Below are 17,854 nucleotides of genomic sequence, written 5' to 3'. Positions count from 1 at the left end.
ACGCATGTACTATAAAAATTTTTAACCCGGAAATAATAATTTTGAATATTTATCTAAAAAAAAAAAATATACTTGATTGTGTGTATGGTAGGTACAAAAAATTTTTGCAAGAGAAAAATATTTTGATAATACTCGTATAGTAATCAAAAATAAATTTGTAAAAATATAAACATTCATAAAAAATATTTTTTAAATTTAAATTGAAACTTTTAATAGCAGAAATATAAATAACACCGGAAAACCTTCTCACATACTTTTATATGGTTACTTTGTTGTATTAAAATTATAAAAAAAAAAAATTTAAAAATTTTAGAAAATCACTAATAACAAAATGATATTTTTTATATTCTCAAGATCAAGATTAATTTTTAATTCAAATTTTATAAAGAAAATATTATTCATCTTGAAACAATGACGTTGCAGCAGTCACAAAAAAAAAATTTTTTTTTATTTATAACTTAAAGTTTTTTGGTACATAAGTAATGAAGACTTGATACATATATATTTGCAAATATGATTTGAGTTTACCATCTAGTACACAGCTGCAAGCCACATGAAATATATGTAAGTGAATAAATTATAATGAGTGCCAATATTTAAGTGCTTTATTTTTTCGAAATAACTTGTGTATGATGAATGCTTGTTTATATAAACAAATATGTACCTACATGTTTTTATGTTCATACACATGTATGCAATGTTTCCAAATATATATTATTTACATATATTATGTACTTAAACATATATGCACACATATGCATACAATTATTTTTTATTTGTGTATATTATAAATTTTTGGCGGTAAGCCATTTTATAATTTTAATTGCTAATAAAATTTTCTTTTATTATTTTCTTTTAATTTTATTTTTGGAAACAAGTATAGAAAAAATAAGGCATGTTTAAATATAAAAATTATATTATATACAAATAATAATAATAATAAGAGTTATTTTTAGAGGATAATAATAAAAAAAAATTCATCTAGCTATTTGTTTTAAGTACAATTTTTTTGTTTTTTTTTAAATTGTCCAATTGTAAAATTTTTTTTTGTTTTTTGAGTTAAACATTTTATTATGATTAAAGCCATACCTTTTAAAAAAATTGTTATTCAGTTGGATCATGGTTTTTAAAGTAGCACTTTCAGTAATAATATATTAGTTGCATTATTTAAATTACTTTTATTCATATTCCAAAATATATCTATTTATTGCATACATTTGGGCTTTAAAAAATTTTAAGAAGAGTTAACATAATGATCAACAGTAACAGTAAGTTGTACCGTTACGTTTTCGCTTTTTTAGAAATTTGAAAAAGTTTCCAATTTCGGAAACATAATGTGCTGAAAATTCAAATTTTACGAATTTTGTGAGGCGATAGCTTGAAAGGGGTGAAGATGAAAAAAAATAAATTTTTTATTAGTGTCTAAAAGCTGCTAAAATTTCAGACTACCATGCAAGTACCCACTAGAAAGAAAACGATATGATAAATATTATGAATAATGGTTAATTTTAACGGTTAAATGCCTGTTTAACATTCAATCAAGCGTGCCTAAGCCAGCTGACGGACGGACGGGCTAATAGGAGCTTTTTTCAATTTTTTTTTTTTGGAAAAGGGCTAAAATCTATATTTACTCATGAGAGAAGCAATATGAAAATGAATTAAAACTAAGTATACGTATAGTTAAATGTAAACAAAGAAAAAGTTCATAAGGGATGGGCTATTTTATACTTAGGTGCCAGTCACTAATTCATTTTAAAGCTTACAGTAGAAATTTATATAAAGAGACAAAATTACTTGAATTAATATTGGCAGAATGTAAATTTGACAAATTTTATATAAATACACATGTATACTTTACAATCCGATTAGAAAAATAAAAAATACAGATATTAAAATAAATTTTAGGAAACATAGTTCTTGAACCATATACCATCGGGTAGACAGATGAAAATGAATAAAATTTTTGTTGGAATATAGTGTCAAATCCGAAACGTTTTCGAGCTGCAGCGATTTTAAGTAAATTTGGCGAAATTTTAATATACGTAAGTTTTTTTTTAATAATTTGAATTTTCTTTATTTTTTATGTTATAACATTTTTTTTATTCCAACACTTTCTCATGAAATTTTTTGAAACTTCCAAAATCCTTTTTACAGAATCTTCCCTCTCTGTTTAAGCTTTAGTTACAGTCGCTAAACGTTAAAAAATTTTTTATAGCGAAAAATCTTTTTTAAAAATAATTGACACATTTAAGAACTCCATTACACTAAAACATAGTATAAATATAAAATTGTATAATATTAAACATATGCATACATGAGCTCTAACAGAATATTTTACATTTTCATTTTTATGTAATATATAAAAAATTAACGTAAATTCTTTTATGTTTTTATGTACATAATAAACACATACATATAATAACAAATTAATGTTAATTAATTGAAATTCAAATTAATGACACATTAAAATTTCTTAAATATTTACTACCATTTTACATATTGCCCATGTATATGTTGTGTGTACATGTGAGCACATAATATCACATATTTATGTACATTTTTTTATTCTCATTCAATTTTTGAAATTTTTTCTTCTCTTGATTTTGATAAAATTACAAGAATTTAATTTTCATTGTCATTTTATAAACACAATCGAAATCAAATCAAGCAAACAAAAGCATTTATTTTATTTATTTAAAATTTAAATTAAGAAGAAAAATTTAATTTATTTAAATTTGGATTTCATTTAAATTGGTAATATACTACATACAACTAGGACATACACACATATATAAGAGTAAAATCACAAAAATTATAAGTAAATTACAATATTTTCTTGTTTTTACATTTAAATTTTAAATTTTTCTCTTTAATATAGAAAACTATTAAAATTAGGTTATACTTTATAAGTGCATAAAAATTTTGCGTATACACAAAAATATACAAAGTGATTTAAAATAATTAAAATATTTTAATTATTTTTTTTATAGAAACATGCCTTTAAGAATTTTATTTTGAACGTATAACAAAAAAACATGTTAATATGTATAAATAAAAATGACATTAATTGAATAAAAATAAATAATTAAAATAAATAATTTGAAAAAATAAAAATAATAAGACTTACAATGTCACCGTGTAAAATTTTAAGAAATAAATACCTCAGAAATTAAATTATTAAAATAATTTATTTTGGCGGGAACTACTATAAAATAAAAGAAAAACAGGAATTAAATTAAATAAAGTTGAGTCAAATGAATGGTTTGTAAAGTAGCATTTTTCCTTTGAACAAAAAACAATACTTCTTTTTAAAGAATATCGCCTAATTATTATTTCCTAAAAAAACAAAAATTATATTATGAAAAAAAATATTGCATACTTTTAGGAGAGAGAGAGAGAAAAAGCGGAGGGAATTGGAAAATACCATTGCCATAATAGTCGGTTAATTTGACAGTTAATTGTCTTGTTGAAATTTTTATATTCATTGAAATTTGAAAAAGCACGCCTTTGTTAATGCATATACAAGGGGCCGAAAAATAAATTTTGCCAATTTCGAAGAATGAGGAAAAAAATAATCTTGAAATGTAATAAATTATTTATTAATATCTAGAAGCTACACAAAATTTCAGCCTTTTTTTTGTACAATACTTAATTAAAAAAATTGTATTTTTAGAATTTTTAGAGGTTATAACATTTCAAGGGGACGCGAGAAATAAGGATTTACAGAAATAAGTTTTCACCAAAGATCTATACTTTTTTCTTTTTAAAATTTTAATTTTCTATGTCAAAATAGAGGTTTTGTAAATAGAAGCACGGACTGACGAACGGACGGAGTGATCCCAATAAACTCGTTTATTTCCAGCTTTGTTTGAAAATAGAATGTAAACAACAAGACAATATTAAAAAAAAATTAATTACATATGGACATAAATATATAATTACAATCATTGTAAGAAAGGATAAGAGAAAATTTGTAAAGAAAATGACATATGCATTTGACACATAGCCATTTTATACACCTAGCTTTTTACCAATCACAATAGTAATAAGTAAGGAAAATATTGCCATCGCACAAAATTTCACAAGTTTTAAACGGAATATTGTAATTGAACTGAATTTCATAGGGGTTAGAGTTAATGTTTGCGAAGGGATGTGATTTTAATTCATTTTCAGAAAATAATTCCTTGAAATTTTATGTATAGATCACCGTGCGGTGTTACAATATAACGAATAAATAAAATTTTAAACTAACTCATCGAAACAATTGGAGTACAGATAATAAATGGCTACTAAAAAACATTTTTGCATTTGTGTTGGTCTACATGAATATTGTTAAATAAGCGGAAGTTTAGGAATAAGTGTACCAAAGACGTACTTCATTATCTTATGCAGCTACCTTTCGCTAAACTAGTAAATATTTTACAGAAATGCTGTCGGTTATGCGATACCTTATCAGATTTGTTTTTCATCTTTTGCGTATGCAATGTACCTGCACATGCATATAATTCGAACGTATATAAATAAAATATTTTAAATATAGATTTTACATACATATTTTTTTTTTCTATTTATTTTATTATTTGAAAATAAAAATGTGTTCAAAATGAAAAATTTAATTACGAAAAAATATTTACCATGAAATATTTCACGTGTTTTTGTATACTCTTATTTAAAATAAAAATATGAAAAGAAAATCAGAATATAATTGATGGTCAACTTAATACAAAAATAGATAGGTCTAGTTAATACGTAATAAAAAAACAACAAGAACTGTATAGTCTATACTTTTATGTATTGCAAATAAATAATTAAAAAAAAAACAATAGTCAAGTACATGCAATATACAAATAGCAAAAATAATTCAGTTAATTTATTATTTATTGCAAATCAAAGAAATTAATAGTTGGCATAGCTTACTTTAAGATATTAAGTACATTATATATGTCTTTCTTAATTAATAAGATAATAACAATATTTTATGCCAGACTATATTAATTTTTTATTCTTAAGAAATTAAGTCTTCCATTTTAATTTTAATGTTATATACGAGTACATTCCAAAAAATTTAATTTACTCTTCCATTTCTTAAAACTTATGCAAACAAAATGAAATCTTTCATTCAAGTGATTCTAAACTAATTAAATTTTTTCTAAGATTTAAAAAATAAATATTTTATGCATACGATGAGCTCTACATATTTCGTATGGGAACTCAATAAGTAACGTACTCATAGATTCGAATCCAAATCATAACATAATGGACTTTGGAAAGAATTTTTTTGTGTAAAATATATTGGAAATGCGTCTGCTCGAAAAGCCTTAAATCTGAAAAAATTCAAATGGAATTCTATATTCGACCCAGATTTTTTTTTTTTAATATATAAAAGGTAATTATAAGCAGAAAAAAATTTGGGAATTTTGTAAATTTTTGAAATAATTTGAGTACATAACGTACGCTACGCCTATGTACACCAGCAACAGCTGTAATTAAAAAATTTGCCAATAATATACACACTTATTTAAATACCGAACATTTATTAGTCACATTTTCACAGACATTTTAAAAATAAGTATAGAACCTTTTCAATTCTTATTACTGTGTAAGAACAAATTTTTTATATTATACAATAATTTTTTAAATCAACATTAATAACAAATAATTGGCAAATAGGTATTCGAAAAGAAAACAAAAAAAAAATTTTTTTTGGCGAATTATTAAAATAGTCTTAAACTTGAAAAGCTCAATTTTTCCCTCCAAATTTTACGATATTAATAAATTATTAAAGAAAATAAACTAATAAATTAAAAAACAAAACCTTTTTTGTTTCTCTACACTCAATTGACTAAAATTATTTTGAATAGAAAATAATATACAAATGAAATATGTATACTATATGTATATGTATATTCGTATATACATTAGAGTCTAGTTCAAGACAATTAATTTCTTCATGATACTTTAAGTTTTTAAACGTAAAATATTTTTTTACATTGTTTGCGAATAAGTAAATATTTAGCGAAAATAGTTTTTGTATGTTTTTAAAAATCAATGGCATATGATTGAAAAATATGGTAATTTTTTGGTATTTAAATCATTTATTTGTGTATTTATTTTGTATAGTTTATATATTCGATATACAAATATTATATTCTTAGAAAAAAATATAAAAAAACGCAGTGTGAATATAGCAAAAATACATTATATACATAGCGTACAAGGTTTCGAAAGAAAAAAAAATATCAAAATAAAATACGGAACAAATTGGTATACCTACATATATAATTATATATATATATATAAACCTCGTGTATAGTGTGTTGTACAGATTTATATAATATACAAATCTGTTTATATATAATATAATTATACTTACTTATTTTTTGTTAAAAAATAGAAAAACAAACCATTTTTATTCTCGTATTTAAATTTAATTTACGATATTGAGTGTAAGTGAAATGAAAATTTTCAAATATTACATGTTATGTATATAACAATAAATAATTATATATGTATAAATACATAAGTATTATATACATATATTACAAAGAAATTATTATTTGTATATACATATGTAAAGTAAGTATTTTTTTGTTTTCAAATCATGAAATGCTCAAAAAAGGCCTACACGCGCTTTATAGAATTGAAGATGATTACTCACTGCATGTACGTAAATGATTTTGTTTTTTTTGTTTTTCATTTTAAACAATCCTTTAAAGTTCTATGAGTATTAATATATATTTATTTTCAGATTTTATGTACATGTTCTAAACGTGAAGAAGCTTAAGGTTTCAATGTCAGAAAGTATAGATTTTACAAGTTTAAATTGAGATAATTTTCAGCAAAATTTTTTTTTTGAAGTAACAAAATTTAGATGTTATTTAAAACGAAATGAGCTTCTGAAATTTTTGATTCACTTATGTCAAAAACAAGAAAGTCACCATACACAAATGTCATCAAATGTTGAAGACATTCTCATTTTATTATTCCCAAAATTTGCAATATTATTCCGAAAAGGACTCCCCAAATTCGAATTTTATTATACATTATCGCAGATATCGTGACGTTAAATATAACTCTTGAGGAAAGCATAATAAACGTAGTTTAAACGTAAATAAAACAAAGGCTATGATAATTAATAGTTGCAAAATAATTTAAAAACAAGTAAAACGTTTCAGTCGGTATAAACCGATTGAATTATACCCTGCACCTTTCGTTATTGTGTAGCAATTACTTGAACCTCTAAAATCATTCTATAGAAACTTCACGGACATGTCTGACCTATAATTGGACATACGACTGCCAAGTTTCATGAATCTGACCTTATAATTTTTCCAAATATTTAAAATTAGCTTTTGGAGTTGTATGGTAAGTACCTGAACCTGCCAAGCAGTTCCACCAAACCTTCACAAATATATCTGATCTATAATCGGACAAACAACTGCCAAGTTTCATGAATCTGACTTTATTATTTTTCCAAATATTAAGAATAAGCTTTTAGACTTGTATGGGATCTACTCGAACCTGTTAAGCAATTCCACCAAAACTTCAGAAATATATGTGACCTATAACTCAACATACAACTGCCAAGTTTCATGAATCTGACTTTATTATTATTCCAAATATGTAAAATAAGCTTTTGGAGTTGTATGGCAAGCACCCGAACCTGTCAAGCAATTTCACTAAAACTTCACAAATATATCTGATCTATTATCGGACATACAACTGCCAAGTTTCATGAATCTGACTTTATTATTTTTCCAAATATGTAAAATAAGCTTTTGGAGTTTTATGGCAAGTACCTGAACCTGTCAAGCAATTCCATCAAAACTTCACAAAAATATCTGATCTATAATCGGACACACAAATGCCAAGTTTCATGAATCTGACTTTATTATTTTTCCAAATATTAAGAATAAGCTTTTAGACTTGCATGGGAGCTACTCGAACCTGTCAAGCAATCGCACCAAAACTTTAGAAATATGTCGGACCTATAATTGGACACACGACTGCCAAGTCTAATGAATTTGACTTTATTATTTTTCCAAATATTTAAAATAAGCTTTTAGACTTGTATGGGAGCTACTCGAACCTGTCGAGCAATTCCACCAAAACTTCAGAAATGTATTTGAGCCATAATTGGACACATGATTGCCAAGTTTCATGAATCTGACTTTATTATTTTTCCAAATATTAAGAATAAGCTTTTAGACTTGCATGGGAGCTACTCGAACCTGTCAAGCAATCGCACCAAAACTTTAGAAATATGTCGGACCTATAATTGGACACACGACTGCCAAGTCTAATGAATTTGACTTTATTATTTTTCCAAATATTTAAAATTAGCTTCTGGAGTTGTATGGCAGGTACCCGAACCTGTCAAGCGATTCCTCTAAAACTTCAGAAATATATTTGACCTATAATTGGACACATGACTGCCAAGTTTCATGAATCTGACTTTATTATTTTGCCGAATATAAAAAATTTGCTGTTGAAGTTGTATGGCAGCCACCCGAACCAGTGCAGCTATCCCATTATAATTTTCATAGCATGTGTAGAATATAATTGGACGCATGTATACAAAATTTTATATTTATACCTTTATTAGTTTTTGAAATATTTAAAATAAACTCTTTGAGTTGTATGGCAGCTACCCGAACCCGTTGTCCGAATTAGTCCAATAACAATAGGGCTCGTCCTTGGCACAAAAGAAAAAACTTGTGAAAGTTTGGTGTCGATTGCATTATTCGTTTTTGAGTTATCGTGCGATCGGACGGACGGACGGACGGACGGACGGACGGACGGACGGACGGACGGACGGACGGACGGACAGACGGACATGTCTAAATCGACTCAGAATTTTACGCTGAGCAAGAATATATATATATGTCCATACCGCAGATGACTCCTTCAAGTAGTTACAAACTCCATACCAAAGTTAATATACCCTTCACGAAGTGCAGGGTATAATTAACAATGAATTTATTGAAATTGTGAAGTAGATCAAATATTTGGGTGTCATAATTATTGACGATAATGTGAATTTCGAGAACAACTTGGATTTTATGTGCAGAAAAATTTTTAAGAAATTGAATTTTTTTGTGAATAAATAGGAAATCAATTATTGATTTGTTCTGATAACTTTTTCGTCTAATGAAATACATTAATCGCTTACAAAAAGTTCCGAAATTTGTGGATTTTCCTTTTATCTCAATCATAAATATGATAAAATTTATTATTTTTATGACTATTATAAAATTATATTTTCGGGAAATCAGCTAATTTTTTTCAATAAATTTTTTAATTCTTTTAAAAAAAACAAATCATGAATTTATTAAAAAGGAAGAAAATTTTATTATACACCTGCATTGTGATAGTCTATCATTTCTAATATAAATTTCTAATTATGATTGAAAATTTTTAATCATTATTAATTATTTTACATCCAGGTTGTTAAAGGATTTTCTTTAAGTACTTGTTAATTTTTTACTCAAAAATGTGAGGGCAGTAGAATAGTTTCTATAGGACATTGAAATTCATGTTGATTATAATACGAGTAAGGGCCAAATGTAACTATGTATATTTCTTTTTGTTAGTTATTTAATTATGTATAGCAATCCAATTTGGTATTATTGTTAACAATATAGTATGTAAGTTCTGTAACCAGAGCTTTAATTTTTTTTGTTTAATGTACGTATTGCGTTGCGTTGGTTATGCGGTTAAAATATTAAATTTTATTATGGTTTATGGAAATGTAATTAATATTTTAGTAAATTTGACATATTATATGAGTTTTATAAACTAAACAATAAATTTTTTATCAATATATTGTTTTGATTCTAATTAACGTACATACATATACATTATAATGTAATATATAATTTATTGTTCAATGTATGACCAAATTATGGCCAATAATGAAATTTATAATATAAACAATGTGTATATTTATTATGAATTTTATTATTAAAAGATAAAACTTATTAAAATTTTGGAAATTTTATTGGAAATTGCGTTTGTTCAAAATATTATTATTCCATAATAAAATACAGATTACGCGATTATTATAACTTTTTATATCTAAATGGAATACTTATATATAATTAACAAATATGTATGTCAATCAATCAATGTAACCATTATAACATTTAATAAAAATTTTGAATCGTGTATTAAAATCTTGTCTGTAAAATGTAATTTAATAGTAGCCAGAAGCAGATGTTTCTATATTATTTTTAACAGAAAATTATTTTGAAAAGTAATTTTTTAAAAATGTTGTATAATTATAGTGCACTTATAAACAGCTATACTTCTAATATTAAGGGTATAAAAATATAAAAACTCTAAAAAATTTTAAAAGTTTTTTCTTTAATTTAATCACTTGAAATTGTTTTGTGTAACCAAAAAGTATTAACACACTTAATTATGTAAAAATTGTTTTATAAAAACTTTAAAGAAAACATATTTTGTTCATATACACCACCTAGAGTGTATATGAACAAAATATGTTTGAATAGAACATAATCGGCGGCCCCTGCTTATAAAATTTGAGAAATTCTGGTTTTGAAAGGAATAAATCGCTTTCCTCTTTTGACTCCATCATAAATTCTTTACAGTAAGAGGCTGTTAACTTCTGATAAACTGAGGGTTTATGAATTATGTATATTATGTCAAAAACTGGTTCGCGAAAGAATTTTTTTTTTATAAGAATTTAATTATTATGATTAAAATATTTCTTGCTTAATTTTAAAACTTACAAGAATTATCCTAAATATTGCGTATGAGACAAGTGCTCAGCACTTTTTTTAACTGTTTCTATTTACTATAAATAAATAAAAAAAATAAACAAACTAATAAACGTCATTTAAACGTAATGTCATTAAAATTTTAATCATTTCGATTTTTTTCCTTAAATAATTTAAATAAATATATGTAGCAATGTTGCACAAAATAGGTTCCTCATTAATACATAAAATTTGTTTATATTTCAAGACTGTATACATAATTATTTTGTATATTATATAATGTATATTCCCAATTTTAATAAAGTCTACAAAGGCATTATCTCACGAATGTTAATAATGATTTAATTTATTAATTAATTTGACAAGATTATCATATGATTAAATAATTAATTTTGAACGGACATAAACCTTCTTTCAGTATAAAAATAGTCCACAGGAGTATAATTAAATCCAATAAATAAAGAGCTCAGCGCATTAGTGACCAACTTGAAAAAATGACATTTTGATTAAATTGAAATTGAATGTTAAATATTTAATTTTTAAGAAAATTTTTAAAAGGCAAAAACAAAACTTATGTCCAAATAGAATGAAAAGAGGAGTAAACTAAGTTTTTTGAAAAATACAGCGAAAAGGGAATAACATAATAACTCCTTTCTGGAAAAATTTTGGTTAGGCTACTAATTCGCTGAGCGCCTCAAATATAATTGCTACTTAATATTATTAACTTTTATATAAAAAATCATTTAATTACAATGCATAGTTAAACATTTATGTAATAATTTTAAAAAAAATTGTCATTATTGTTTCATGCTATTTTCTATTTTGATTCTGAATTATATCAATTCATTTATTAAATATAACATTTATATTAAATTTAGTATATAAATGCGTACCCACATAAATCTTATGTACTTGAATAAATTTTATTTTTAGCGAGATTTTAACTTGAAATTTGATTAGAAAATCAAATACATTTAAGTGATTTGTATTTAAAAAATTATTTGACGCTTGTCTTACATACAAAACACATTGTCTTTGTTAATAATTTATACAATTGTTTTTAATTACGTATTAATTAATTGAGTATTAAATTGACATTATAATATAATTTATAATATATTTTTTAATATTCAATTTTAAATTTTTTTTAATTAAAATTTATTATTAATTATTATTTACTTTCTCAAAAAAAAAAAAATATTTTCTGGCTTTTTCACTCCTAATAATTAAAACTATTTTATTTTATATTAAAATTCGCTTATATCGTAAAAAAACAAAAATATATCAAATTAATCTATTTTATAAATTTGTTAAAAATTACAAAAAACAAAATTTTATAATAGCACACACATTGTTAAATAAATTTTTAATAATAAATAATAATTAAATATTATATAATTATTATATTTATATAAATAAAATAATCTATATATTAATATGCTAATTAATAATATTATATAAAATTTATATCATACTTTTATTTAAGAGATGTCAAAATAAATATTTTTAGAGAAAAAAAAATTATATTTTATTTTTTTCTAATTATAGTTAATTACCGATTAATGTTAATTAAATATGAAATATCAAATATAAAATAATTATGTAATTATATTTTTAACACTAATATACTACTTTTTAATACTAATTTTTTGTATATAAGGATAGTTATTAATATATATATTTAAATATTTTGTTATCAAAAATATTCTACACTCTTTTAAAATTTTTAAGTATTATTATTGTGTAAATATACAAAAGAATTTTAGAATTTATTTATTTTTCAAAAAAATTTCCAAAAAAATGCACAATTTTCCAAATACGATATTTATACTTGTTATATTTAAAATTGACGTTTTTGGTAACATGGAACACTGTACAACTTTTTTTTTTACAATAATTACGTGTAAGGATCAACAGGTGTTTTGTTTTTCGTAACAACTGAATAATTCACAAGTTTTATATGTTTGCCAAATAAAAATTTTCAAAATATTTGGAGATTATTGTTGTTCTTTTTTTTTACATTAAATAATATATCGGCATGTAATACTAATTTTTTTGTTCGTTTCAAAAATTAAATAAGAAATTTTTATAATTTTTCTTATAGCTTGAAATTTAACTTTTTGGTATAAATCTTTTGGTAAAGCTTTAGATTATGTGACAAATTATATTTAAATTTCTCTAAATTCTTATCACTTTTTCATTATTTACAATCATGAACCAGGTTTACAATAAAATTATAATTGAAAATTCTTTTTTTTTATTTAATAAAATAAAATTTTTAATTAATTAAAAAACAAATAATTCGTAAAATTCAAATTTTTCTATTTTATCATTTTATTTTTAATATTTTTAAATTAACATAAAATTTACCGCAAAAAGTTCAAGTTAAACGTTTGAAGTTCTTTAAATGACTAGACTAGACTTTACAGTCTCACATATTTCATGGTCACCTGAAAAACAAAAAAAAAGGAAAAAAAAAAATAGCAATAATAAAATTTAATAATAACAATAAAAAATAAAAGAAAATAGAATAAAAAGCGAAAATATACATTGTCTGTATAACGTATGTATATGTGTATGTATGTATAATTGCTATGATATAATTGACAGTGAATATTTTTTGTATGAATGTTTAAATATGTATGTATGTATATATGAGGAGCTTTTAATCGTCAAACTTACCATATGTTTTTTTCTCTTCAAATTTTATACTGTTGATTATATTTTTATTCTTTTTACTGTTGCTTTCTCTATATTGTTGTTGTTGCTTTTGCTTTTCATTTTCTTTTCTTTCTTCTTTCATGTGATAAGATGTATGAATATATGTAGGTATATATTTTGTATATATACGTTTATTATTTATAATATTATAGATTGATTTTGCGAATAGGGTATTAAAAAATTGTTTTATTGTTTATTCTTTTTCTAAAGTATACGGTATGAAATTATTACTTTAACATTCTAGGCCTTTTTAAACATGTTTAATATGTTTTAAAGGCAATCTCATAGTTATGAGAGATAAAGAAAAATGTTATTTGTATTATTTTTTAGTATTAGCTCTCATCGTAGCGCATTAGTTTTCGAGAAATTTCGAGTTTTTAAAAAAAAAATTTCAAAAGAAAACTAAAAATCTGATCTAAATGAGTTTTATCTCGAAAACCATGGCTCAGATCAAATTAACTGTATAACTGTAGCTGGAAAACGAATATATCTGCACTCCACCCATACAATTTTTGATAAAAGAATCGCCTCTGTAATTATTTGCCCCCTGTATATTGCTGATGTTATGTTTTTGTAGTATTGCTTTTATGAAAATTTTTTCTATGTAGTTAAGAAAAAAGTACCAAATTGTTGGTAAAATAACTTATGTACTAACAATTTTTTTATTTTTTCTTAATCAGCATATCGAAGATTTGGAAAATTTCAATTTTCTAAAATTTTGCATAATTTTAGGTCACCATCTCTAATTACATGTTCTAATTTGATTCCATAATAAAAATATTTTAAATGATTTGTATTTAAATTATATTAACAATATTTTGAGATTTATTTTAATTAATTACGGTAAAATATTTAAGATTTTTCTATTTTTTCCTTGATGTAACCGGGAACTGCAATATTCTTCTGTCGATTTTCCCAACGTTCCGTTCTTGATCAAAGGGTTTTATTTTTTAAATTGTTTTAATTAATTTTTATTTATTTTTCAAATTAATTAATTCGATTTTATTAATCTAACATTTTCTTATTATTTATCAGTTATTTTTACTTTAAAACTTTTTATAAATTTTATATCCCATAGTACACTGAATTATATTATTATAGCGTTCAATATATTCATCATTAAAATACGATAATGTAGGGCAAGAGTAATAAAATAATAAAAAATACACAATTATAGTTAAATATATTATTTTTCAAGTGATAATAATAATAATAATGACTTTTAGGGTGTACAAGCATGCATTAGATATTTTGTCGCCTAAAAACGAAAGAAAAAAGAATGTTGTCCATAGTTGATTATTGTTTAAAAAATTAAATTCAGAAATTTTAATTTGCACATAGGTACATACTTAATATGGATTACATCATTTATATTCTTTAAATCAATTCACAATAATTATTTTTAACAGAGTGCGTATAGTCTCATACATAGGTATATGTAAATATATGCGCGTTCGTACATATAACATAACTTAAGTGCATTGTAACACGTACGATAACCCAAATGTATGCAATTTTATTCATAGTTACGACTATGTTTACGTTTCTTCAATAATATAAAACGTAAATTAATACTTATGTATCAAATGTGCTTATATATAAGATATGTATATACTTTTATGTAAATATGTATAATAAATGACATATTTACCTACATATTGAGCTATATGTACATAATATGTTTAATTGTTAAGATGGGGTTCCATGAAATTGAACTTATGTATAGAAAATTATCCTGATTGACAATAAAAATTTATCAGGAAAAATTATAATTTGTTATATGTATATAGTATATGTATATAGTATACATATACATATTTATGTATTTCCATTAGCTTGAAACTATTTGCATGTCCATATTATTCTATGTTACAAAGGGGTGTACATTTATATTGTGTATGGAAAAATACGAAAAGAAATTTGTAGGAGAATAATTAAATACCAAAAAGGAAATTTAAAAATACAATAATAAAATAATATTAAAAATTAAATTATGCAGAAAAGTGTAGAAAACTGATTATTTTGTTTGTATATATATGTGTATAAAATTGTTTTAAATCTACCAATACTTGTCTTTTTTAATTATATATTTTACTATTAAACATACGTCATGTTACACGTGCAGGGTACAGATTTTCTGTTAATAATATGGGTAGTCTACGCGACAATTTTATTTTTGTACCGTTACGTGGTATTAAAAAATTTAAAATATAGATTCATTAAATAAAAATAGAAAAACTACGCACGTTCGATTTATAAAGAAAACTTAATATATACACATATGGTATATAAGGAATGTGTATATGCCCCTAATACCCACAGTTAGTGGTAGCAAAAAAATAATAATTTTTAAAAATAAAAAATTTTGATTTTTTTGCTAGATTGATGGACATAAAAAATATAATTTAATAAAATATAATTGTATATTTTACTAAAATGTAAATAATTCATTAAATGTATAATTTCCACATTTCAAAATTTAATACATAAAACTACAATTTCATCAAATTCTTTTACCGTTAAAAATCCTTGTTTTTGCTTATATTAGTCAAAAAATTAAATTGTACCATTGTTTTTTTCAAACATTACTTGACATTTTTCGTATTATATTGGATTTAATCCTTGATTTATATAAATTTTTCTCTTATATCAAATAAAATATCTACATATATGCAAATATATTAACATAATATGCATACGAGTACATAACATACATAATATTACAGATTTTGTACTTTGGCACGATGTACAAACATTCTGTAGTGAGAACAAAATATGAGTAAAAATTTAAGCTTTGAAAAAATGCAAAGCTTTTGCAGAATAAGATCATTATGTGTTTTAAAAATTTCTGTAATGGCGAATTATAAGAACATAATAGGTCTATCTAGTACAAGAAAGTTTTTGCATGAAAAGCGTCTGGGATAATATTTTTTGAACAAAAATTGTAAAGTAAAATTCAGTGTCTTAAAAATCCTACAGCTGTCGAAACATATGTTTTTCTTGGTTAGGTCAGAAGGTTTTTTCAATTAAAAATAAAATAAAATAACCAAAGTGGGTTCACAAATGGTATTTTTTAAGTTTCAAGCTTTTATAATCTAAAATTAAAATTTTCAGTTTTTGTATAACCAAAAAATATTTATGTATGTTTAATAAATACTTTTTAAATTTGACGTTTATCACATATCCATACATATACATATAAAGTTTTTAAAAGTTTTTTTAAGTTTTCCGTTTGGTTTATTTTTTTTTTAAATGAGAATTTTTTTTCTTTTTGCCAGAAATTTCGTCATTGTTAAAGTTCTTAAAGTTTTTTCAAGTTTTATCCCAGGCAGACCTAATATTATTAAAACTTATGTTTAATTTTTCTTATTTTGTTACGACCTTATTTTACTTTCAATTATGTAGGTATAAGTATAGAAAAAAAAATTAATTATAGGAATTTAAAATATGAAAATTTTTATATAGAACAAAGTTTTTTGCATGTTTATAGTGCTATTTAATAATTTTAATCCTCATAATTTTCTTTTAATATTAAAATTCACATTTACTTAATTCTGATCCTAATTCTTTATACAAATGTTATTTTGAATATTATAACAGATATAAGTACATATGTATTATGTTAAAAAATATTTACTTCATTTAGGTTTTAAACCATTTTATGTTAAAGCAACAGCTACACAGAAATTTTATTATTTTAAAAAGGCTATTTAAGACTTAAACCAATTATAGTCTTTGGCATAAATAATGAAAAAAAAAACAAATGATATTTTATACCTATGCTACCCATCAAACTACAAGATTTAATACATTACGTATGCATGAGTAAGAGAGAGACTCTTTTCTAATTTCAGGCAGGTAAATTTTTCTTTTCATGGCTAATGTTCAAATCCGGTAACATCTGTCGGCAGAAAATAACAACTACTAAAATATTTGAGTCAATGAGCCTTATTCTAGTTGTCGAAGTAGAGCGACAATTGTCGTCACGACTTGAATTTGATATTCTAAATGGCGATTAAAGTGACACGTGTCGTGGAATAGCGGGAAAATGTGTTTCAGGTATATTCCAGTTGTCGTTGTAGAGCGACACATGTCGTAGTGAAACGACGTTTTTTGTCGAAAAGTATTTAACAAGTGACAAGCGAGATGGATACACCAAAAATGTAAGTTTAAACAATTTAATAAAAATATAAAAAATTATAAATTTTGTAATTTAATACATAAATTAAACCATATAATGTATGGTTTGAAAGTCTGTAATAGCTTATAAATCTGTGAATAAAATAAAATGTTTGTAACTAATGTATTTGAAAAAATTATTATCTTACACTCCATTTAGCAAATCCAATGGATTAGAGCTGTCCCTAATCTTAAATCTTTTGATCCTTAAT

The 17,854-nt window shown here is 23.4% G+C and overlaps 1 protein-coding gene across 2 annotated transcripts in view; it reads right to left on the bottom strand.

Moving 5' to 3' along the window:
• The window catches only part of LOC129608787 (protein phosphatase PP2A 55 kDa regulatory subunit), a 58,119-nt gene extending 45,729 nt beyond the window's left edge, over window positions 1-12,390 (bottom strand). Inside the window, exon 1 of one of the 2 annotated variants that reach the window (XM_055520509.1) lies at window positions 12,299-12,390. Coding sequence is in view for 1 of the 2 variants with exons in the window: in XM_055520507.1 (XP_055376482.1) it covers window position 12,218 (1 nt within the window). In the remaining variant the exon portion in view is untranslated. Of the gene's footprint in view, window positions 1-12,217 lie in introns of both variants that reach the window. The other variant, XM_055520507.1, reaches the window with a different exon arrangement.
• Between the last annotated feature and the right edge of the window lie 5,464 nt (window positions 12,391-17,854).

This window comes from Condylostylus longicornis, unplaced genomic scaffold, assembly GCF_029603195.1.
Source record: "Condylostylus longicornis isolate FDR11 unplaced genomic scaffold, ASM2960319v2 ptg000036l, whole genome shotgun sequence".
NCBI classification, from domain to species: Eukaryota; Metazoa; Arthropoda; class Insecta; order Diptera; family Dolichopodidae; genus Condylostylus; species Condylostylus longicornis.
The sequence above is the reverse complement of the archived record's forward strand: the minus strand, read 5'-3'. Positions and strand labels throughout refer to the sequence as shown.